This window comes from Rhinatrema bivittatum, chromosome 4 (assembly GCF_901001135.1).
Source record: "Rhinatrema bivittatum chromosome 4, aRhiBiv1.1, whole genome shotgun sequence".
NCBI classification, from domain to species: Eukaryota; Metazoa; Chordata; class Amphibia; order Gymnophiona; family Rhinatrematidae; genus Rhinatrema; species Rhinatrema bivittatum.
The window spans coordinates 268339263-268365067 of record NC_042618.1 but is presented as its reverse complement, the minus strand read 5'-3'; the positions used below and the strand labels follow the sequence as shown (position 1 = coordinate 268365067).

Sequence of the window (25805 nt, the reverse complement as noted above, 5' to 3'; positions counted from 1 at the left end):
ACATTGACCCTTGGAACACCCTGTGGCCTAAAGCTCTAACGCCTTTTGCTCCTTTCCAGATGGGGCAGAGGAGTGAGGGCGGCACCTTCTGGCTTTCTTTTGAGTTGATTCTACCACTACAGATTGGTGGGGTAATTGGCTTTTTTGAAATCCTGGGGCTTCCTGTACCAGGTATGTGGCATCAGTCATTCTATTAACTGGAGGCACAGTTCTTGGGTGCTCCCAGAGGCAGTGCAAGAGGTCTAAAAGAACCTCGTGCATAGGGATTGCCATTACTTCCTTTGGAGTGTCTACAAATTATAGGACTTCCAACATTTTGTGCCTAGGGTTCTCCTCCATTTCCAGTTGGAATGGGATAGTGTCCGACATCTCTTAACGAAGCTAGCGAAAGAGAGGTCTTCCGGAGGGGAGCAGCGCCTTTCCTCCGGGGGTGAAGGCTTGGAAAGAAGCTCCTCAGAAGCTTGTGAGGAGTGTTCGGATGAAGCATCATCCCATGGGTTATAAAGAGGTTCTCCTTCACCCACCAGACCTCCACATGGAGGGAGAAACCCAAATCCAAGAGGGCAGGAAGGTGGCACTGATGGACGGTGAGGCACCAAAATAGGTGGCGCCAGTATCGAAGCCGCTGGCGATGCCGGCACCGATGGCACCGATGCCAATGATGGGCGCCGATGCACCTAATAGCCCCGACACTGGCTCCAGCATCGGTGGTTTCTGTAGAGGAGATGGACAAGGGCCCGATTCTTCCTCTTCCGAAGATCCCGAAATCAGAATCGAGACTGGGGCAGGTATTGGTGGTTGGCACGGTGGCAAGGAACCCGATGGAAAGGGTATAGATGGCAAGCCACGGTTGAGGGTGTCTAAACACTTCAGGAGTAGAGCCAGCATCGAAGGCGCCGGTTCTGGTGGCATCATGGGAGCCAGCGCTGGTGATGACTGGAAGCCCCAAAGAGGATTCAGCACTGCCTTTTGACCATCCGGTCCAATTCCTCCCGAAAGGCTGACGTGAATGGCATGGCGCCTGGGGTAGGAGGCAGGCTAGGCTTCACCGGAGCATCCACGGGTGTACTTGGAGACTTGGTGCCTGGCACCGGTATCGGTGGGGAAAGCCTCACGGTCCTGGTTCTAGAGGAGGACAGGGCTCCTCTTCCAGGGCCCTCTTCGGAGGCGGCTCAGTGAAGGCCGATGCTGCTCCGGTGTCGGTGCCGGCACCAGACAGCGATGCACGTCGGTGTCAATGGCGATGTTTCCCTTGGTGCTTGGCCCGGTCCTTCTCTGGCGCTGAGGACGATGATGCAAAGGTTTTAGAATGGATTGATGTCAGTGACGGACAGTCACCCGCTCCTTTGTCCTTATGGTGGGGTGTCGATGGAGAGGGGGCCGAAGAAGATGGGCCCCCCTCGACTCGGCGTGATTTTACCTTGGGTTGATGGAGACGAGCGCTTGGAGCCAAACAAGTGCTCCATCTTCTCCAGTCGGGCACGCCGGCCTTTGGGGGTCATATCTGTGCACAACTTGGACACCGATGGACGTCATGGGAAGGCCCGAGACATAACACACAAACATCATGTGGGTCCGTTATGGATATAGTCCTCGGACACTTGGGGCACATCCGGAAACCGGTCGCCTTATTGAAAAAATATAGGCGGTGTGCGGGTCGGTGGCCATCAGGCACCGAGAAGTACACTGTCGGGAACCGAATGCAAAAACACAGCAATACCTTACCGATGAATGAGGAGTTTGGTGTGCAATGGGGGACCCCGGTGACGGGGGAAATAAAGAAGAAAATGTTTGAATGTTCTGTGAGGAAAAGTATGAGAGAAATCTCTCAGAGCTCCTAGATCTGCGAGGCAACTGCTGCGCGGAAAAAAAAGAGACTAAAGGGGGACCCTTGTGGCCACATGGTTAGTGGCATGCTGGGTATGCTCTGTTGCCAGTCAAAGTTCTAGAAACTTTGACAAAAGTGTTCTGTGACAGGGCTCCATCTGATTATGTCACCCATCTGTGAGGACTAACATCCTGCTTGTCCTGGGAGAACTTGAGAAGTGGTCAAAGATTTGGCAGCTGGGATGCAATGCCAAGAAGTGCAGAATCATGCATCTGGGTGCAGAAATCCAAAAGAGCTATATGTGAAAGGGGAAAAATTTTGATATGCACTGTCTGGGAGAAAGACCTCAGGGTGATAGTGTCTAATGATCTGTAGGCGGCAAAACAATGTGACAAGGTGGTGGCTAAGGCCAGAGGGATCATGAGCTGCATAGAGAGAGGCATAACCAGCAGAAAAAGGACATGATAATGCACCTGTACAGGTCATTAGTGAAGTATCATCTGGTGTATCGTGTTCAGTTCTGGAGATCATATCTGAAAAACAGGGTAGAAAAAGGATCAAAGTAGTCCAGAAAAAGGCAACCAAAATGGTGTGAGGCCTGTAGCAAAAGAGCTATGAGATGAGATTGAAGGACCTAAATATGTATACACTGGAGGAGAGGAGAGATATGAAAATTGGTTCTTACCTGTTAATTTTCATTCCTGTAATACTACAGATCAGTCCAGAAAAGTGGGTTGTGTATCCTTACCAGCAGGTGGAGTCAGAGAACAATTAGAACTTTGGACACTGCTACATAAGGAGAATGCCACCTGCAGTCACTCCGTATTGACCTGTACCCAAGCTCGTGCTAACAGAATGAAATAACGAAGGGTATCACCCAACCAAATTTCTGGACTACCACTTCTTGCTGGCAAAAAAACAGACCGAATAACTGCTAAAAACTGCTCCATGAATCATGTCTGCAAAAAAGGAGCTTCAACAATAAAAAACTTAAGCAGGTTCTGACCAAGACAGTCTTTTGGTATCTGAAGAAAGGGGTGAGCCTCTGGACTGATCTGTGGTATTACAGGAACAGAAATTAGCAGGTAAGAACCAATTTTAATTTCCTGAACATACCCAGATCAGTCTAGAAAAGTGGGATGTACCCAAGCCACCCTACACTGGGCGGGAACCCGAAAGACCCGGACGAAGCACACTCTCCCCGAAGGATGATTCATCAGAACCCTTAAAGTCCAATCGGTAATGTTTCATAAAAGTGTGAACAGACGACCACACTGCCGCCCTACAGATGTCCTGAGGAGACAGTAACTGACATTCTGCCCAGGAGGTAGCCTGAGCCCTAGTGGAATAAGCTCTGAGACCCAAAGGCACCTGACGCCCTTGGGCTATGTATGCCGCGCAAACGGCTTCCTTAATCCACCGAGATATGGTTGCCTTTGCGTTTGGGCCACCAAAAAGAACGAACAAATGATCAGAATGTCTGAAGTCATTGGTAACCTCCAGATAACGCAATATGGCACACCGCACATCCAAAAGATAAAGGTCTCTGATCTGAGAAGACTCCAGGGACCAGTTAAGGAACCTCGGAAGCTCCACAGTTTGATTGACGTGAAAGGCTGAAACCACCTTAGGGACAAAGGACGGAACCGTACGTAACGATACCCTATACTCGTAAATCCAAAGAAAAGGATCCCGACAAGACAGTGCCTGCAACTCTGAGATCCGACGGGCTGAGCAAATGGCCACCAAACACACAGTTTTCAAAGTCAGATCTTTCAGGTAAACTCCATGAAGAGGCTCGAAAGGAGCACCACATAGAACTCGTGGGACTAAATTCAAGCTCCAATCTGGACACACCGAACTGATGGGAGGGCGAAAATGTTTGACCCCCTTAAGAAACCGAGCAATATCCGGATGTGCTGCAAGCGAACAGCCGTCAAAGTTTCCCCGTAAGGCACCTAGAGCTTCAACTTGTACACGAAGGGAATTAAACGCCAAGCCATTAGTGAGGCCCTGTTGCAGGGAGAGCTCGAAATTGGAAGTGTTGTCTCAAGACCTTGAATCGCAGAAACCTCTGGTGATTCAGCTGGTTCAGAATGTGTAAATACGCCTCCATGAGGTCCAGAGAAGTGAGAAACTCCCCTTTTCGAACCGCGGCCATCACTGTCCTCAGGGTTTCCATATGAAAGCGAGGAACCCGAAGGCAATGGTTCACTTTCTGCAGATCGAGGATGGGCCGAAACGTGCCCTCCTTCTTGGGGACCACAAAGAACATGGAGTACCGACATCGTCCCTGTTGAGCCTCCGGAACTGGGACAATAGCTTTGAGCTCGAGAAGTCGTTGTAGAGTCACCCGGATCGCCTCTCGCTTGACATTTGAGGCCACTTGGGACTCCACAAAAACCTCCCGGACTGGGCGCGAGAACTCCAGTGCATACCCGTCTTTGATCACTTCTAAGACTCAGCAGTCTGATGTAATTCTTGCCCATTCCATGTAAAAGTTGGATAATCTGCCTCCGACAGCTTTGACGACGGAATGGGTGCTTGTGGCTTCATTGGTGGTTTTTATTACTTCCTGCACCAAGATGTCCCGAATCTCTTCCGGGCCGGCGACCCCCTCGAAAGGACTGCTGGCGCCCCAAAGCAGGTTTAGAAGCAGGAGGTACAGAGTATCTACCCGCTCTGAAGCGGCGAGAGTCCTGAAACCTTGCTCGAGGATGGAAGACTTTCTTAGAAGATCTTTTATCTTCAGGCAACCGATTGCCCTTGGATTCGGCAAGCAGCTTTATTAGCTGATCCAGATCCTCCGCAAACAGGAGCTTGCCCTTAAAGAGCAGATTACATAGCTGGGACTTGGAGGACAAATTTGCCGCCCAATTTTGCAGCCAGAGGAGACGCCGCGTGGACACCAAGCATACCATACCTCTCGCTGAGGTCCTCACCAGATCATACAAAGCATCTGCAACATAAGCAATGCCTGTTTCTAGGCGGGCGGACTGCAGAGCCCCACTGTCGCCCGTACCGGCCCCTGCAGCCAACTCCTGGACCCAACACAGACAGGTCCTCTACATGAGGCTAGCGCAAACCGCCGCTCAATGGCTTAGCGCAGCAACCTCGAATGCTCGCTTTAACTGGATCTCCAGCTTGCGGTCCTGTATATCCTTAAGGGCAGCTGCCCCAGCAACCGGGATAGTGGTCTTTTTCGTGACTGCCGAGACCGCGACATCCACCTCTGGAATCTTCAGTAAATCCAAAACATCAGATGATAATGGGTACAGTTTCGCCATAGCTCTGCCCACCTTCAAGCCGGAATCCGGAGTCTCCCACTCCTGGGTCACTAGTTTGTGAACCTTCTTAGGCAGAGGAAAAGATGTTGTGGGACCCCTAATGCCGTTGAGGAGTGGATTGACGCCCTCGTTGTCAGACTCTTCTTGAGAAACCTCAAGTCCCAGAACTTCAAGGACCTGGGGAATAAGGGGTCTTAACTCATTCCGCTAGAACAAACGTACCTCGCTGGGGTCATCCCCCTCCGCAGGAGGGTCATTGGGCTCATCCGGATCATCAGTATACACATCAGCCGGATCCGGCCACGGATCCGGGTCTGCCACCCCTACTACTCCAGAAGCCGGCGTCGCCCCAGACCCTGGGATCGGATCTCGCGTACCCTGGGGAGAATCCCCTGGAGGGTGAGCCTGATCAGAGAGGTGCTGACGAGGGTCTGTACCCCAAACTCTTTTCTCAGGCAGGTCCGAACCTGCCTCCAGGAGACCTAGCCGCTTTACCACCGAGCGTTTCCTTGCCAGGAAAGCCTGGTGCATAAGGAGGATAAATTCTGGGGAAAACCCCTCCGGGTCTCCCTCCCCCACTAGAGAGTTGGCTGGGGTGATATCATCAGTTCCCCCGGTGAGGTCTTCCCTCACCGGCGCTAGAACAGGCGGAGAATCCTCTATCTGTGAAGCTGAAGACGAGACAGACGTTCCCTCCCCGAGGGAGGAGGCAAGAAGCCTGAAGAGCACTCTAACCCTGGGGAACACACTGCGCATAAGGAGACTGCATCTAACGCCTGGCCGCGTGACCCCCAAGCACGGCAGGCCTGCGATTCTCTTTTCGGTCCCATCCGCAGCAGTGCGCCGATAGTCTGAAGTGAAATAGAAAAGGGTGCAAATAAAAAAGGAAACGCTCTGAGCTGCGACGCGGAGAAAATTTCAGTCAGGCAGGACCAGAATAAAACAAGCTTTTCGTGCTGCGGGCTAAGAGACTACCGGCTGAGGAGAAAAAAACGCTCGCAGCCGTGCCGCGGGAAAGAAGATTGTCTATAGTGAAATCGCAAGGCCCCCAGCAGGGAAGCGGCGAATAAACAAGGCACATGGAGAAAAACTCACCCTTGCCCTCAGAAAATGACCCGGAGCCCCGGGAGCTGAGGGGAACACTGCTGACAGCTTCCCCGGCCGGCCTTAAAAGACCCGGTCCCTCCTGCACCTCTTCTTAACTCAGCACTGAAGACTGTCAGTCAGCCACAGTGAAAAACAGCTCTCTTCTTTTTTTTTTTTTAAATTAAACTTTACCAAGATACAGAGAAAAGCTGTTGCAGAGACGGTGGTAGTAGCCAGGAGCCCATGGTCGTCAGACACCGTGGCGGGTGAAACCCTGACAGGAATATCCAATTCCCCGGACGCCTGGCTTCTACTGAGGGATGGCCCACGAAGGCGCCTAACACCTCAGGAAGCGACCGTAAACCAAAAAATTAAATTCAAACTAACTAAATAAAAAAATATAACTAAAGACTGCAGGTGTGCATCTGTACCACCCACTGGAGTCAGAGAGATACTGAGTGACTGCAGGTGGCACTCTCGTTATGTAACAGTGCCCAAAGTTCTAATTGTTCTCTGACTCCACCTGCTGGTAGGGATACACAACCCACTTTTCTGGACTGATCTGGGTATGTTCAGGAAAGTGGTGATATGATACCGACTTTTAAATACCCAAAATATATCAATAATGCACAGGAATCAAACCTTTTTCAATGGAAAGAAAGCTGTAGAACAAGCTCCAAGAGGGATGAGTCAGATCCAATGTGAGGAAGTATTTCTGCATGGAAAAGGTTTTGGATACATGTAATGCCCTCCTAGTAGACAAGGACAGGAATGGAATTCAAAATGGCATGTGATAAGCACAGAGAATTCCTAGTGGGTAAATGATGGAAACAAAGAAAAGAGTAACCCTTGTTGATTAAGATAACCTGCAAAAGCAACAATAATCTTAACAATAAAAAAAAAGCTTGCTGGACAGACTGGATGTACTACTTGGCTCTTTTTCTACTGACATTTACTATGTTACTATGACTTTATATGTCCAAAAAAGGAAAATTAAGATCATGAATATTGTGATATATTGCACACTAGAGAATGGGAGTTAGCCGTAAAACTACATACAGTTTCTCTGAGGTGTACTGGGCCTCTCAGTTGCCTTTTTAAACACAGGATATGAATACTTTTAATCACCTGAAGCCTTGGATTGTTATTATGACGTATTTTTGTATTATTTCTTTGATGTAAACTACTTTGGGTTGGAATTTTGTTCAAAGAAGGCGATATATAAGTGTAATATAACATAGCATAACTTAAATGACGGGAAGGGATGATTTGAACATAAATGATTTTTTTTTTTTAATAGATGACCCTACTTTGTTTTGCAAAATTTAATTACACATAATCTCTCTTGAATCAGAATAATGTAAGGGTTATACGGTTATTAAAAGTAGGATTTTTGAGTAACCAAATTTGAGGAAACATATTGCCAATTCTCATTTTGAGATATCTTTTATATTAGGTGAACATGATGGAATGAAGTTGGGCTCACACACAAAGAATGGGAAGTTTGAAGAGGGTTTAACTACGCAGACAAAACTTCTCCTAAACTAGTGGTTCTCAACCTTTTTTCGGCCGGGACACACCTGACAGATGGTTCTCACATGCGTGACACACTGAACATGTGACCGTCACGGGGCAAAATGTAAATATACATTCTGCATCCTCAGGAACCCCGTCGACCCCCCAAAATGGGTGCAGAGCAGAACTAGGGCATTACCCGTACAGCTCACCATACAAAACAAGATACTCTGGATCTGATGACATCTCAGTAAAAGCAAAACAAACTCTCTTTACTGGCAAGCACAATACCCCTCCTTATGAAAAGACAGTAATTTACCACTACAAATATTTAACCAGGCCCTAAACACTAATACACCTCCTATTGGGAAAACAGAGCAAACCAAGGTGCTATAGATACCCATTTAGAAATAATTGTAAAACAATACTAATAAATGTTACAAAACAGCTGATGAACAGAATAACATCCAACAATTAAAAACTCATAAAAATTATAAAAAAATTGTCTAAATATCAATAAAATATTTCAAAACAGCAGACACATCACATAATACCCAATAATTAAAATGGCAGTCAATCAAGAAAAATAAACTTAAAAAGCTGCCTTTACTTACCCTCTCCAGCAACTCTCCTACTCCTTTCCCTTGCAGGCCAATAGCACTCACCAGAAGCAGCAGTGGCTGCTGAAGCTCTGTCCTCACAGTCCTCTTCCTAAGGGCCCACAACCAGTCTCTGTTTCACACAGACCCGTAACTTCCCTAACTAGTATCTTTTCCTCACACACACCCTGACCAGTCTATATCTCTCTCACACACACACACACACAGTCACCTCCCTGACCAGTCTCTCTCAATCATACACATGCTCTGTCACTTACATACAAATTCACACATACTCTGTCACTTACAACCACACACACTGCCACTCATGCACCCACTGTACCACACACACACAAGCTCTCACTCATGCACCCAAGCACCCATTCTACCTCACACACACAACCACCTATACACCCATTGTACCACACACACACACACACACACACAGCGCCACTCATGCACCCATTGTACCACACACACTCAAAGGCTGCCATTCACCACCCAGGCACCTATTCTACCACAGACACACAAGCTGCCACTCACGCACCCAGGCACCCATTCTACCACACACACACAAAGCTCTCACTCATGCACCCAGGCACCCATTCTATCAACACACACAAGCTCACATGGAGCCTCTTCTCATTGTTTGGCCCAATAAGCCTGGCCTCCGCTTCTCAGCCACCTCTGGCCTGACCTCCGGCGGCATGCAACGTCTCTCCAGCTGCCTCCCGCGGTGCGCAATGTCTCTCCGCTCTTCAGCCGCCGGCAGCGGCGCGCGTCTCTTCGTTCTTTGGCCCCACTGGCAGCGGCACGCAGGTCTCTCCGCTCTTCAGCTGCCAGCAGCGGCGCGCAGCATCTCTTCGTTCTTTGGCCCCGCCGCTGGCGTTGCGCAGGTCTCTCCGCTCTTCAGCTGCCGGCAGCGGCGCGCAGCACCTCTTCATTCTTTGGCCCCGCCGGCGGCGGCGCACAGGTCTCTCTGCTCTTCAGCCGCTGGCAGCAGCGCGCAGCGTCTCTTCATTCTTCGGCCCCGCCAGCCTGGCCTCCAGCGGTGGCATGCAGCGTCTCTCCATTCTTCAGCCCCGCTCCTAGAGAGAAGGGAAGCACAAGCGAGGCACTGGAACACCGGGAGCCGCGACACACCTGCCGGTGCTTGGCGATACACTGGTTCAGAACCGCTGTCCTAAACTATACAACTATGGCAGTAGCAGTATTCACAAAGAAAAACTTTCTGGAAATGTATTAGGTTACTTACTGCCAATCCCATCAACATGTTTTCACCAACTGTGATTTGAATCCTCAGTCCAAACAGGGCATTCATGCCTTTCAGTTTCAGCTTATTCATTAGCTGGGTATGTAGTTCATACTCCATAAATGGCAGGAAGTTGCTGATAGCTGTTGCATTTGCTTCTGCTTGTGCTTTCTTTTTCAAACGACATAATCTGTTCAAGAGACAATTTATGGTTTGAGAGTCAGAAACCAAGATTCCATATGCTCTTTACTTAAAATATTGACTGCAATTCACACTTAGAGGCCAATATACTAAGATGTGCCAAAATTCATAAAGGTGAGTTTGTCCTTTAAAATCAATGTTAGCACATTTAAAGGGATAATGATGTTACACTTTTTCACAAACATGTTTTTTATGCAAATTCAATTGTAAGGGACTGTGATGGAAAAACTATTCAAAGCAGATCATTAGATGAATAAAGTTAAACTGTGTGGGAAAAATGTTTTCCAAACACAGTATCACAAAAATGTATAGCAGAAAGGTGTAGTTAAATATTTTACTATAAAGTCCTTAGAAAATCTGCTTGTGTTATGAAACTGCTAGGTTCATTTGTATCCAGAAAGCACAATACCGCATGCGTAAAAGGTTTGCAAAGACTGGTGCAGTTTAGTACATTGGCCTCTCAATCTGAGTATTTACTTGCACAAATCACAAAAAGAACCCAAAAAATTAGGTAATAAATAAAATGCCTGATCAGGAAACTTAAAAAGGGTGATAAGATTCTTGGAATAGCCCAGAAAGGAGGCTGTAGTGGGGAAATTAATATCGAAATTGAAGAAAGCTGGGGAGAAGCACAGAGCATTCTTAGTGGAAGGAAAGGGAGGTTAAATAAGGAGATCAAATAAGGTCATACAATATTGCATTATGGAGGGAAAATCTACAGACTACAGTAGAAGTGCCTGACAGACTTGATCTGACATCAACTTCAACGTTTCTATGGAGCAAAAGCACTGCAATAAATGAGTTAGTGTTATTTTCTCTGTGCATACTGCCAGTTAACTAAACTAAGCAGCACTATACTTAATTTTAATTTTACATTATTATTTGAATTATTTGAAGAATTGCTTGGATATAAGATATTATATGTTTAAAATTCTTATTCCTATAAATTATTTTATTTATTTATTTATTTATTTTTAGTTTTTATATACCGATGTTCCTGTATAATATACATATCACACCAGTTTACAAGGAAATCAAACTGACGCCTCAGTGGGCAGTTTACACTGAAACAAGATAACATATAACATGGAGGGGCAGAGGAGGTTACAGAGATTAAGCATGACTAGTTAAATAGTGATAACGAAATATTCAGTAAACTATGTACATAAGGTGATGTTGGGTCAGAGTCCAGGCAGATATTGTTTTCTTCCGGCTCTTAGGTTTCCGGGAAAGCTTGTGCAAAAAACCAAGTCTTTAGTTTCTTTTTGAAAGTAATGTGGCACGGTTCGAGGCGAAGGTCTGGAGGGAGCGAGTTCCAGAGTGTGGGGCCGGCTGTGGATAGTGCGCGTTTCCTCAGGGAGGTTTTTGCCGGCAGGGTGCGTAGCATATTTCTGTACGTAGTTCTTGTTGGTCTCTTGGAGTTGTGAAGCTGAAGTTGAAAAGTTAGATTGAGAGGAGAGATGTTATGTAGGGCCTTGTGTATCATCATAATGGTTTTAAAGAGAATTCTGTATTTGATTGGTAGCCAATGTAGGTGCTGGAGAATGGGGGTGATATGATCCCTTTTTTTGGTGTTTGTAAGAATTCTGGCCGTTGCGTTCATGACCATCTGAAGCGGTTTGGTGGTGCAAGCGGGGAGGCCGAGAAGGAGCGAATTGCAATAGTCCAGTTTCGGTAGTATGATGGCTTGTAGGACCAGGCGGAAGTCTCTGTAGAGTAGTAGAGGTTTTAATTTTTTTAATACTTGCAATTTGAAAAAGCACTCTTTTGTCGTGTTGTTTATGAACTTGTTGAGGCTGAGTCTGTTATCTAGGAGTACTCCAAGGTCTCTTACCTGAGGCGAAGTGATGTCTTTGGAGTTGATAGGAGATTGGCTAGAAGTTGAAGTGATAGGTGGGACGTGATTTTCAGGAGAGATAAGGAGGATTTCCGTTTTGTTTGTGTTTAAAACCAAGTTGAGGCCTGCAAGTAGGTTATTTATTGATGAGAGGCAATTATTCCAGAATGACAAAGATTTGTGTAGAGATTCCGTTATAGGGATGAGTATTTTATGTCATCCGCGTATAGGTAGTGAATTAGCTTGAGATTGGTAAGAAGGTGACAGAGAGGCAGAAGATAGATATTAAAAAGAGTGGGTGAGAGGGATGATCCTTGTGGGACGCCCATCTTGGATGCAGTGGGGTGAGACTCTTTGTTATTTATTTTGATCTTGTAAGACCTATTTTCTAGAAACGATTTGAACCAGTTGAACGCTGATCCTGTGATGCCAATGTCGACTAGACGCTGTAAGAGGCACGAGTGGTTCACGGTGTCGAACGCTGAGGAGAGATGCAGAAGTGTGAGGAGGCAAGGTTGACCTTTTTCCAGATTGAAGAGAATAGTGTCTGATAGTGAGGCTAATAGCGATTCAGTGTTCCGGGTCTTACGGAAGCCGAATTGGTTTGAGGTAAGGATGTTGTTTTCATCTAGGAATTTGGCGATCATTGGCAGATTTGCTATGGGTCTGAAGTTGGCTGGGTCTGCTGTGGACAGGTTGGGTTTTTTGATGAGAGGCTTGAGCATTGCCATCTTGAGTTGGTTGGGGACATGGCCTTGAGCAAGCGAGCAGTTAATGATGTCTGTAACGGGTTTAGCAATGATGTTAGGGATGGAGCTCAGCAGGTTGGAAGGGATGTGATCTGATGGATGAGACGATGGTTTTATCTTCTTAAGGATGTTCTCTATTTCTAGTGTGGGTGTTGGCTCGAAGGTATCGAGAGCTGCTGGGGTTGAGTGCACTGCTTGAGAGCTAGAGATGATTGAGGAATTCGGAGGCGTCGATGTCCCCTTGAGGGGGGCGATGAGTGTGGAGATTTTTTTGTCAAAGTAGTCTGCTAGTTCGTTAGCTTTGTTAAAGGCTTGTTCATCTGGTATGATGGGCATGGATGGTTTAGTAAGGGCTGATTCATAGGAGAACAGGGCTCTTGAGTCGAAGATGAAGTGGTGTATCTTTTTGGCGAAGAATTCTTTCTTGGATTTGTTGATGTCGTTTCTATATGAGTTTAGGCATGATTTATAGGTGAGGAGGGTTGTTGTAGATGGGTTTTTCCGCCATTTGTGTTCCTTGCATCTGAGCTCCTGTTTGCGCGATTCAGCTCAGGGGTGAACCAAGGTTTCCTGTTGTCTTTGTCTGGATTGAGAGATTTTGTCGTCATCGGACACGCTTGATCTGCTACCTTGCTGGTGATGTTGTTCCATGATGTCATGGCAGTGTTGGCGTCTGATAGGTCCAGATGAACTAGTTCCGAAGTTAGATATGAGCTTAGCTGATCTCCGGTGCAAGGTTTCCTGACGGATATGGTAGTTGAGTATGTTGTTTGTGGAGGATGCTCCTTGATCTCAAGCGCGTCTACTGGGAGAATTGTCTTAAACCAATTAAACAACTACTCTCCAGCCTAAACCTGATTCTAAACTCCAGCAAAACAGAGCTGCTACTAATCTCACACAACCTGAACAACCACCCACCTAGTCGGGCACAAACCACATCTTTAAACATGGAGCTCTCTGCAGACGTCAGGAATTTAGGTACTTGGCTTGACAATCAACTTAACCTTAAAAAATTCATAAACACAACCACCAAGGACTGCTTCTTTAAACTACAGGTCCTAAAGAAACTAAAGCCACTCCTTCACTTCAATGACTTTCGCCTCGTTCTTCAATCCATTATTTTTTCGAAACTTGATTACTGCAACTCAATCTTACTGGGCCTCCCCTCCAACAGCATCAAACCCCTACAGATGGTACAAAACGCCGCAGCCAGAATCCTAACTAACACTAATAGAAGAGACCATATTACCCCCATCTTGAACTACCTCCACTGGCTACCCATCAAACAGAGAATCATATATAAAACCTTAACCATTATCCATAAAACAATTCATAACGTCGCACCTATATCTCTACAAACCCAACTTCGCCTACAATCATCGGCCAGACCCATCAGAAGTGCCTACAAAGGCACATTAGTCGCAGTTCCCGCCAAATCAACGTTAAGAAAAAGAGCACTATCCACTGCGGGACCACATCAATGGAATGCGCTCCCACCAGACATAAGACTCGAACCCAATCTACCAGAGTTCAAAAAAAGGTTAAAAACCTGGCTCTTCAGGCAAGCATTCCAATTCCCAGAGTGAAACTAGGCACCTCCTCCTGTCTTTCAGATCCAACCATTGCAAGGTGTCACAAACACATTGACACTCAATTTCATACACGGACTTGATTATTCACAATATCTATTTATTTAAGTCATCCTTTTTATATTATATTATTTAACCGATTACTTGCAGACTATTCACGCTACCAACGTTCCTTGTAAAACGTGAACACGAATAATGTTATAACAATATTATAGGTTTGTTAAATACTATTGTTACTTTCACTGTTCCTTGTAATAATGTTCCTTGTAATAATGTTCAATAGTTGATTGTTGTCATTCTATGTTCTATGTAAAAAACCCCAGTCTAATCTACCAGACCAGGGCAACCTTTTCGTTACTTGTAAACTGGACTGATTTGTATTGCATACAGGAATTCCGGTATATAAAAATTAAAAATAAATAAATAAATAAAATAAATGATTCGGTGGTCAGTCCATGGTACCGGTAGGCAAGTTGGGATTGAGTGGGGCGAAATTCCTTCGTTTATGAAGATAAGGTGTAACGTATGACCTGCCTTGTGGGTGGGCTCGTTGATGATTTGTCTAAAACCCATATGGTTGAGGGAGGAGAGTAGTGTTTCGCAGTTGGTTGAGCGGGGAAGGACATCCACGTGAAGGTTGAAGTCTCCCATCAGGATGGATGGTTTTCCGGTGTTAAGGTGTTTCGCTGCTAGCTCAATAATAGGAGAAGGGTCTGCCTCTAGTAAGCCTGGGGGAAGCATAGACTAGTCCGATTGCCAGATGTTTTGAGTTGAAAAGAGCAAATTCAGTGTTGGCTAGGTTGTTAGTGGCCTGCAGGGTCAGACCAATCCCTTTTTTGGCAGCAAGGAGGAGCCCTCCTCCTCTTCTTTTGAGCCTAGGTATAGAGAGGAAATCGTAGGCCTGAGTGGGAAGCTGATTTATTAGGACTGTGTCGGAGGCTTTTAGCCAGGTTTCTGTGATAGCACAGATGTCAGGTTTTGAATCAGTGAGGAAATCGTTGAGAATATGAGTTTTCTTGGAGATGGATTGCGCGTTGAAAAGAGTGAGCGAGAAAAGAGCCAGGCCGAATAGTTGGGTAACAGGTGTTAGCAGGATGGGCCTGAGCCTCTGTTGACGGTTGTGTAGGAGAGTGGGGGGCTTAGGAACTCTCCTTGGGTGGTTGTGGATGATGGGAATTGTGAGGGAGTGCATGGTGGCAGGTATGGAAGGTCGATTGCGGAGGGGAGGGGTCAGTGGCGACTCTCGGTTGGTGGGATCCTGATGGAAGTAGGGGTAATTGCGTGGGCCTTGCCCTAAGCAGGTAATGGTGTCAGGAGTGCAGGTCTGACGAGATGGGAGATTTGTAGATGGGCCTATGGATCCCTGCTTAGAGGAAATGGAACAAGGGCTCTGTGGTTTAGAGGGGGAAGTTGCGGTGCTGGACCAGCGTCAATAGGTGGTTCCCCATCCAATTACGAGAGTGGGGGGCTGCCCGGCAGGGCTGCACGAAGGGGCGCACAAAGGGGTGGGCTCCTTCGGCGCGCGACGCCCGGCACGCGACGCCAGGAGGAGCGGTGTTGCTTTTAAAACCCCCACCCTCAGATGCTGCTGACGTCGTCGAGGCCCCAGATTGGACGGCTCGAAGTTAGAGGGCGGCGAGAGAGGAGGAGGAGGACTTGCCTGCCTCGTGGCCGACGCTGGAGGCCCGGCGGTGAGTGCGGCGATTTGGAGCAGGCCTTAACCCGGTGGGCTTCAGCGCCGGATGCGCAGGCCGATCGTCTCAGTCCTCGCCTGGGGGTGGTCACTGCGATCGGGTGCCGGCAGGAAGAGGACGCCAGGAGGAGCGGTGTTGCTTTTAAAACCCCCTCCCTCAGATGCTGCTGACGTCGTCGAGGCCCCGGATTGGACGGCTCGAAGTTAGAGGGCGGCAAGAGAGAAGGAGGAGGACTTGCCTGCCTCGTGGCCGACGCTGGAGCCCCGGCGGTGAGTGCGGCGATTTGGAGCAGGCCTTACCCCGGTGGGCTTCAGCGCCGGATGCGCAGGCCGATAGTCTCCGTCCTCGCCTGGGGGTGGTCACTGCGATCGGGTGCCGGCAGGAAGAGGACGCCAGGAGGACGCTTTTAAAACCCCCTCCCTCTGATGCTGCTGACGTCGTCGAGGCCCCGGATTGGACGGGGCCTCGACAAAATAAATATTTATTATATAAAATATAATATATATAAAATATATAATATATAAAATACATAAAATATATAAAATAAAATATATTATATAAAATAAATGTTCTATTTATTATATAAAGACGTTACAAGGGCAAAAGAATAGATGCTTCTGCTAAGTTTATTTTCTTTAAAAAATACTTGCATTGTGCAAACTCCATATATCATGTTCATTATGGATCACAATAAAATATTCACAGTACGGATTACAAAAAAAATATAAACTTTATATATAAAACATACAACAAAATCCTAGATCCCAACTGACACAACTTTTTAACCAAATTATATATTTTAAAAACTTAACAGTTCTGATACTGTGGTTTATCATGTCAGAAAGTAAATTATTTTGATTTATAAAATGTTTCAGAAAACTCAAATGTTCTGATTTTCTAGATACAATCATGTGACCAAGTCTTAAAATCCTATAAAAATAGACTCCCCTTAATTACTGTATGATCAATAAAACTAAGCCTTTATGACAACTTTTGAAACCAGTGTTCTTTTTAATTTGTATGTGTACTGGTGAAGGTTTTGCAGTTTCACTTTTCCTGGCCACAACCTTTAAAACTATCATTTCTAGAACAAATGATACTTTTATGGAAAAATCTCCACAGTTCAAAAGTACAACAAATATAAAAAAACAAACGGAAGAAGCAAAAAAATTTGCAATTTCAACTCAGTTTCTTTCTCAAAAAATCTTCTTTTAATACTATAAAAATGTACTCAATTAAAATGTTTTTGTTGGAGGAAATATTATGGTTATAACATTTGAATCTGGTTCCCCTTTTGCACAGTGAAATCACAAATGAAAAATGATTTTTTATTTCAATTCAAGATGCTCTGAACGATGAAATTAGTTCTTGCCTGAAAATGTCTTTTCCTTGAGTCCAGTCAGACCAGTCCAGACAAATGTGTTATTCCCACTGACAAGTAGACTGAGACAGAATAGCACACTCACTGTAACCCCTTATATGCATCTGTATTGACCATGCCAACTGCAATAAGCTAACTTTGGACATTTAAGTCCCATATAATCAGTAATTTCTACCTTCTTAAAAGTTTCTTTTTTGCAGCAGCAGCAGGCTTCCAAAACACAACTAACCGCAAGAATGAACAGGGAACATTTTGAAAACAGCATTATAGGATCACTAGAACACTTACCTGCTCATGTAAAATCTCAAAAAGACATCAGAATTTTGTATGTTAACAACAGATCATGATCAAAGGTTTGGCAGGAAAGTGTTGATCCTGAATTGGTCTGACTGGACTCAACGAAAGGTAATTATCAGATAAGAATTTATTTCACCTTTCTCATCGTCCAGTCAGACCAGGCCAGATGAATGGGATATACCAGACTACTCCTGAATAGGGCATGCACCTTCTAAGCCCACTCTCATCATCTTAGTTGCAAAGGAAGCCTCTTGACCAGCCCCTACATCCAAATGATAATATTTTGAAACAGTATGCAGAAAAGACCAAGTCGCCACTGAGAATCTCTACTGGAGAAACAGTCATGAACTGCGACCAGGAGGCTGCTTGAGCTCTAGTGAAATGAGCTCTAACCTGATTGGGCAAGGGTTTACTGTTACTCACATATGCTGTCCAAATGACCAATGTGCTATGGAAGCTTTAGTTGCCGCCTCACCCTTCCAAAGGTCACCAAACAAAAAAAAAAAAATCGATTTCCTGAAGGCATTAGTGATCTTAAGATACCTTAACAGCTCTCATCTCACTCCAAACAACGTAGAAAATGTAGAGATTACTTACCTGATAATCTTGTTTTCCTTAGTGTATGCAGAAAGACTCAAAAAAAATGGGTATAGTGTGCTCGTGCTAGCAGTTGGAGACGGATCTTCCTTGCAAAAGCTATAGCTGACCGATCAATTAAATGAACAGGATTACCCGGACTGATTGATAGTAGCTGGAGACCGCCAGTGTTCTCAACCGGAAGGCGTCAACACCCGGCAGGGTGGATGGCCTATTATAAGAAAACATGGCTTACCGTGAGTCGGTGAATCCCCATGTATGCCGGCAGCCGGGCGGGATGCTGAGTCCAGCTGCATACACTAAGGAAAACGAGATTATCAGGTAAGTAATCTCTACATTTTCTAGCGTGTAGCAGATGGACTCAAAACAAATGGGATGTACAAAAGCTACTCCCGGACTGGGCGGGAGGCTGCCCGAGGACCGTTTAGGATTGCCCTCGCAAATGCTGTGTCCTCCCTGGCCTGGACGTCCAGACGGTAGAATTGGAGAAGGTATGGAGGGAGGACCATGTCGCCGCTTTACATATCTCTGCAGGCGACAGCAGCTTAGCTTCTGCCCAAGAGGCCGATTGTGCTCTGGTAGAATGAGCTTTGACCTGTAGAGGCGGTGGTTTCCCCGCCTCTATGTAGGCTGCCTTAATAACTTCTTTAATCCAGCGGGCGATGGTTGGCTGAGAGGCCGCTTCCCCTAGCTTCTTCCCGCTGTGCAGGACGAACAGGTGGTCCGTTTTTCGTACTGCTTCTGACATTTCCAGGTATCTGGACAGCAGTCTGCCGATGTCGAGATGGCGTAGCATTCGACCTTCCTCCGACTTCTTCAAACCTTCCGTGGTAGGCAAGGATATGGTTTGGTTGAGGTGAAAGTGTGAGACCACTTTGGGTAAAAAGGATGGAACCATATGAAGATGGATAGCCTCTGGAGTGATTCTGAGAAATGGATCACGACAGGATAGTGCCTGCAGCTCTGAGATGCGGCGTGCTGAACACACAGCCAGCAAGAACACCATCTTCAAGGTTAATAAACGGAGGAACAGGCCTCGAAGGGGCCTGAAGGCTGATCCCGCCAAAAATTCCAATACTAGGTTGAGATTCACAAGGGCACTGGCCACTTCAGTGGCGGGCGAATGTGTTTGACTCCTTTCAGGAAACGTGAGACGTCTGGGTGTTTGGCAATGGTGTTGCCGTCACTCCTGGGACCGTAGCAAGACAGCGCTGCTACCTGAACCTTGATGGAGCTGAGGGACAGACCCTTCTGAAGTCCATCTTGTAGGAAGTCCAAAATGATAGGAATCTTAGCGGCATGCGAATTGGTGCCGTGAGAGTCACACCAGGCTTCAAAGATTCTCCAGATCCTGACATATGTTAGGGATGTGGAGAACTTGTGTGCTCGGAGGAGTGTATCTATAACCGGCTCCGAGTATCCCCTTTTCTTCAGTCGAGCCCTCTCAATGGCCAGACCGTAAGAGAGAATTGAACCGGATCCTCGTGGAGGATGGGACCTTGCCACAGCAGGCCCCTGTAGGGAGGCAGAGGTAGAGGGTTCCCTGCCAGTAGTCTTCTCATGTCTGCGTACCAGGGTCTTCTTGGCCAGTCCGGGGCCACTAGAAGAACTAGGCCTCTGTGTCGCTGAATCCTGTGTACAATGGCGCCCAGCAGGGGCCATGGAGGAAAGGCGTATAGCAGGATCCCCTGAGGCCACGGCTGTACCAGGGCATCGATCCCCCGAGCCCGAGGATCCCGCCTGCGGCTGAAATATCTGGGTACTTGACCGTTGGACCTGTCCGCTAAGAAGTCCATGGCTGGCGTCCCCCATTGATCTGCAATTATCCGAAAGGCTGTGGGTGACAGCTGCCACTCCCCCAGGTTTAGGCTTTCTCTGCTGAGGAAGTCTGCCGTCGTGTTGTCCTTCCCGGCAATGTGGACGGCGGAGATGTCCTGGAGATTTGCTTCTGCCCAAATCATCAGAGGAGTTATTTCCATGGACACTTGTTGGCTTCTGGTTCCGCCCTGACGATTGATGTATGCCACCGTGGTGGCATTGTCTGACATCACTCTGACCGCTCTGTCGCGAAGTCTGTGGGCAAATCGCAGGCACGCTAGCCTGACTGCCCGTGCCTCTAGTCGGTTGATGTTCCACCTCGACTCTTCTCTGGTCCACCGCCCTTGGGAGGTGAGTTCCTCGCAGTGTGCTCCCCATCCGTTCAGGCTGGCATCTGTGGTGAGCAGAATCCAGGTTGGGGAGGACATTCTTGACCCCCGGCTTATGTGGCCGGGCTGCAACCACCACCGTAGCTGATACCGCACTCTGGCCGGTAGAGGTAGGCGTACGGTGTAGTTCTGTGATCGTGGGCTCCATCGAGATAGAAGGGCGCGTTGCAGCAGTCTCATATGAGCCCGCGCCCATGGCACCACCTCCAGAGTGGACGCCATGAGGCCGAGGACCTGTAGGTAATCTCGCGCTGTGGGCTGGCTGGCGCTCAGCAGGGCCTGCAAATGACTCTGGAGTTTTGACTTTCTCTTGGAGGTCAGGCTGACCTTGTCTTCTCGGGTGTCGAATTGGACCCCTAGGTATTCCAGCGACTGGGACGGCTATAGGGAGCTCTTGTTTATGTCGACTACCCATCCGAGGCTTTCCAGAAGAGCTATAACTCTGTTGGTTGCCCGGTGGCTCTCCTCCGGTGACTTTGCCCTGATCAGCCAATCGTCCAGGTAGGGATGGACGAGAATTCCTTCGTTCCTGAGTGCCGCCGCCACTACGACTATTACCTTGGTAAAGATCCGCGGCGCGGTGGCTAACCTGAAGGGCAAAGCTCGAAACTGGAAGTGCTGATTCAGGACTTTGAAGTGTAAATAGCGCTGGTGATCCCGATGGATTGGGATATGCAGGTAGGCTTCCGACAGATCTAGGGAGGTGAGAAACTCCCCTGGCTGTACCGAATTCTTGACCGACCGTAGAGTTTCCATGCAAAAGCTGGGGACCCGTAGGTGTCGGTTGACTGACTTGAGGTCCAGGACGGGCCTGAAAGTGCCCTCCTTCTTGGGTACTATGAAATAAATGGAATAATGCCCAGAATTTACCTCTCCCGCAGGTACCGGGATTATGGCTTTTAGGGCCAGGAGCCTCTGTAAGGTCACTTCTAGTGCCGCTGCCTTGAGCGGGGAACAAGGGGATTCCATAAACTTGTTCGGCAGAAGCCGAAAGAAATCCAGGTAATATCCTTCTCGGATGATGGCGAGGACCCACTGGTCTGAAGTAATCTCGACCCACCTGCGGTAGAAGAGGGTTAGCCTGCCCCCTATGGCTGCTACCCCTGGATGGGTTGGCTGATTGTCATTGTGGGTTGCGGCCGGGGCCGGAACCCGAGCCGGTTCTCTTCTTGTTATGCTTAGTCCGAAAGGACTGGTTCCTGGCCTGGGAACGAGGTGCTCGATAGCGAGTCTTGTAAGGGTTGAAGCGCTGCGAATTTCTACCTCTAGATGGTCTAGAAAAAGAACGCTGGCTCCTCCTCGCCCTGTCTTCTGGTAGATGGGGTAATGGGGAGGCACCCCATTTAGTAGCCCAGCTCTCGAGATCGCTGCCGAACAGTAAGGAACCCTTAAAGGGCATTCTTGTGAGTCGTGTCTTGGAGGACAAGTCGGCCGCCCAATGACGTAGCCAAAGCTGCCTCCAGGCTGCCACTGAAGAGGAGACTCCCTTGGCTGCCGTACGGACGAGGTCGGAGGCTGCGTCAGTGAGAAATGTGAGAGCTGATTCCATGTCTGCTCCCTGGGTGTTGTTTCTCGCCTGTGATAAACAGGCGCGCGTCACCACGGTGCAGCAGGTCGCGATTCGTAGGGACATGGCCGCTACCTCAAAAGCTTGTTTCAGAATGGTGCCCATGCGTCGGTCATGCGAATCCTTGAGGGCCGCTCCCCCCTCAACCGGAATGGTGGTGTGCTTCACTATTGCGTTAACTATGGCGTCTACCCTGGGGCACGCCAACAGCTCCTTGGACGCCGGATCCAGAGGGTACATGCCTGCCAAGGCCCGACCCCCTTTAAATGAGGCCTCCGGTGCCTTCCATTCCAGATCGATTAGCTGCTGTGCTGCCTGTAGGAGGGGAAAATGGTGAGCCGGTTGTCGCAGGCCCTCTAACAGGGGGTTCATTTTAGGGTCCCCTGGGGTATCCTGGCCCGGAATGGCCAGCTCCGATAGGCATTGCGAGACCAGGCCTGAAAGATCCTCTTTCAGAAAGAAGCGCCTCATGGTCCGATATGGCTCTATCTCCGAGGGAAGTTCACCCTCCTCGGGGGGCTCCTCACTGTCCTGGGAGCAATCTGAATCCCCATAAGCGGGGCTGTCGGGTGGTGAGTGGCTGCGCCTAGGTCTCAAGGGTCCAGGGACCGGATCAACCGGGACGGAAAGAACCATTCGAGGAGCAGACTGCATCTGGACAAAGGCGTGAATCCCTTTGAATAATTCCACCCAGGAAAGCGAAGCCGGATCTGGCCTTAGGGGCTCCAGGTCTCTCAGGTTTCCTGGTGCTCGCCGCGGCCCACTAAGTTCGGTGTGCTCCCTGAGGAACCGCTGGGCTGGGGCCGGTCCTGTCCTGGGACTCCCATGGCCTCCTCACATTGGGCACATAGTGAGTCTGCTTCCTCGCTCTGTGTGGCTCTGAGGTTGCATGCTGAGCAGAGGCTTAGAGCTTTCATGCCAGATTCTGGAGGTGCCGGCTCTGCGGCTGCATGGGCTCTCTTATGCTCCATTCGCCTGAAATTCGGTATCGCCCAATGATGTGCGCTTAACAAGTGCGCGTAACAGCATGCACCTAGAACGGGTGTTTTCTAGATGTGCGCCTATCCACGGGCGTCTTATAAACGTGCGCCTATCCTATGGGCATCTTATAAACGTGCGCCTATCCTACGGGTGTCATATAAACGTGCGCCTATCCACGGGCGCCTTATAAACGTGCGCCTATCCACAGGCGTCTTATAAACGTGCGCCTATCCTACGGGCGTCTTATAAACGTGCGCCTATCCACGGGCATCTTATAAACGTGCGCCTATCCACGGGCGCCTTATACATGTGCGCCTATACAAGGGCGTCTTATAACTGTGGTCCTATACACGGGCAGCGTACAATGTGCGAACAACGTGCGCCTATCGCGTGCGCTAACAACGTGCGCCTATCGCGTGCGCTAACTACGTGCGCCTATCGTGTGCGTTTAGCAACGTGCGCCTATCGGCGAAGGTGAGTAGGCAGGCAGAATGGCGACCTCCTGGCGTGCTGCTTCATAGGCAGGCCCAGCTAATCCACACTTCCTCAGAGACCAAGTAAAGATATACGCCTTACCTTGTCTTCGGCGCTTCCTGGCTGCGTCCCGGGCGGTCTCCGGCTGCGGGGGGAGAGTACCTTCAACCGCCGCGCATAAGGAAGTGCGCCCGCTGCCTCTAGCCCGCTGGGGGCCAAGTCCACGCCGCGACCAAGGCTGCCTCCAGGCCGCGCCTGAACTCGTCTCGCTCGGGGGCCAAGCCGCACCCTAGCCCTTCTTACTCGGGGGCTAGGTCCCTGCCGCGAACCGGCCACCGGACCGAGGCTCTTACCTCCGAGGGACCACGGAAGTCAGCTCGGGAAACTCAACTGGGTGAGTGAGCGCAGGAGTGTGGGGCTTGACTTCAATAGGTTTCTTCTAGGAATTTAGTTAGAATTTGGAAACACGCTCAGCGAGCGTGAGGTAGCTCCAAACTGCTTTGGACGGAAATTACTGAATGGCTGCACTTTCTGCAGAGGTATATGTACCCGTGCTGACGTCAGATCCGTCTCCAACTGCTAGCACGAGCACACTATACCCATTTGTTTTGAGTCCATCTGCTACACGCTAGGAAATAGTAATTGCTGTCTTCCAATTTCCTAGAAAACAAAGGCAAACAGATCACCTGATTCACATGGAAGGAAGACATCACTTTTGGAAGAAAAGAAGATTCTGCATGAATCTTGACCATATCCTTTGTGATCAGCAGAAAGGGTTCCCTGCAAGATAGCGCTTGTAACTTATACTTCTGAGTGAACACAAAGCCACAAGAAACACCGTCTTCAAGGTAAACATTCTAAGTTAAATGCTCCTAACAGGCTCAAACTGCGTACCTGATGAAAAGGTCAATACCAAATTGAGGTCCCAAGGCAGAAATGGAAGTCACACAGTGAGCCTAATATGCTTTATTTCCATAAAAACGCGCAACACATATGGATGAGAGGACAAAGGCTTACCCATTAAGTGCCAAACCCTTGGATAGACCGTCCTGCAGAAACTCAAGAATCATGGGCATAAATGCAGCTGAAGGAAGCAAATGTCTATGAACACACCATGGCTCAAAAACCCTCTAAACATGTGCATAAGCAAAAGAAGTGGAAGGCTTCCTGACCCTTAGGAGCGAATATACTACCTCTTGAGAATAATCTTTTTTGACAGATGTGCCTTCTCAAGGGCCAAGCCATTAAAAAACCCAATCTGGATCTTCGCGTAGAACCAGACCCTGAGACAAAATGTCTTTGTGTGAAGGGAACCTTAAAGGAGCCTCTTGCAACATCCATATGAGATCTGCATACCAAGGACACCTTGGCCAATCCAGAGCCACTAGAATTAACAATCCTGAATGGCTCAAGATCCTCTGAAGCATGCTTCCAATAAGGCCATAAAAGAAAGATATGCAGGGCCTCCTCAGTCATCCAGTCCTGATCCAGAGCAACCAGAATGGCCGAACTCCTGTGACTAAAAACCTCTCACACCTTCGTATTTTTGGAGGTTGCCATTAGATCCATCAGTGGAAGGCCCCACATCACCATTATTTGACTGAACATCATCTGATACAAGGAACACTCTCCTGGATCCACCAGATGCAGACTGAAGAATTCTGCTTGCGCATTCTTTATTCCTGCTATGTGCTATGCTGAGATCAGATTTTTCTCCACCCAATGAAACAACAGATCCGCTTCCTTTGCCACCTGTACATTCCTTGTACCCTCTTGATGGTTCATACATGCCATCGCCATGGCATTGTCTATTCAGACAACTTGACCTTTAAGATTTCATCCGAAATATATCAGAGCTAAAATGAATGCCTTTCTCTCCAAATGACTGATGAACTATTTTGACTCCATTACCGACCAAAGTCTCTGAACACCCTGCCCTAGAAAATGATCCCCCCTCATCCCAACAAACTTGCATCTATCATCATTCTCACTAAGGCCTGGATTTATCAAAATGCACTAAATATCGCGATAGGAAAAGGGGTGTGGTTTAAGGTAATAGGCAGTTTATCGCAATTTACGCTAATACCTATGCGAAGCGCTATCTTAGTGCAAATTGCGATAACTTTTTCGCACTTTGCGATAAGTACCAGAATTGTATTTCCTACATACAACCACTGGGGGGACCATGTAACTCGAGGTGAAGTTTAGGTATTAGTGTAGGGGTTAGGGGCCACTTTGACATTCAAAGTGAGACACACGAACAGAACAGTGCTCTCTTGTGAAGATATGATGACCTTCGGAGTGAGGAAACTCACCCAAAGATGAGATTAGTGCAATGTTCTCTCAACCTAGCTTGATGTTAACCAGGTAGAGAATTCATACCAGATTCTCGCATTGCATACACCACTGAAAACTATCCTTGACGGTCTCTGGAGTAATCTTGAGACTCAGGGTCCCATCTACAGGGATCTCATGTAAGTTGTTGCACAAGGAACTATATCTAAGTCCATCTCCATGGATCTGGGAAGCTGTCGTTAACTCCACACAGTGGGAAAACTGACAGCAACACCTGATCCTGCTCAGCTTTTATTACCTTTTGATCTATCAAGCAAACACAACCCATTTTGGTGTCAATTAGGTGTCTCTGATTCTCCAGAAAAAGCT

At 47.9% G+C, this 25805-nt stretch overlaps 1 protein-coding gene across 1 annotated transcript in view; it reads right to left on the bottom strand.

The window, feature by feature from the left end:
• Positions 1–25805, bottom strand: part of C2CD5 (C2 calcium dependent domain containing 5) — a 1535590-nt gene that overhangs the window by 558718 nt on the left and 951067 nt on the right. The window contains 1 exon segment of the mRNA XM_029600113.1: positions 9571–9757. Coding sequence (XP_029455973.1) covers positions 9571–9757 — 187 coding nt within the window.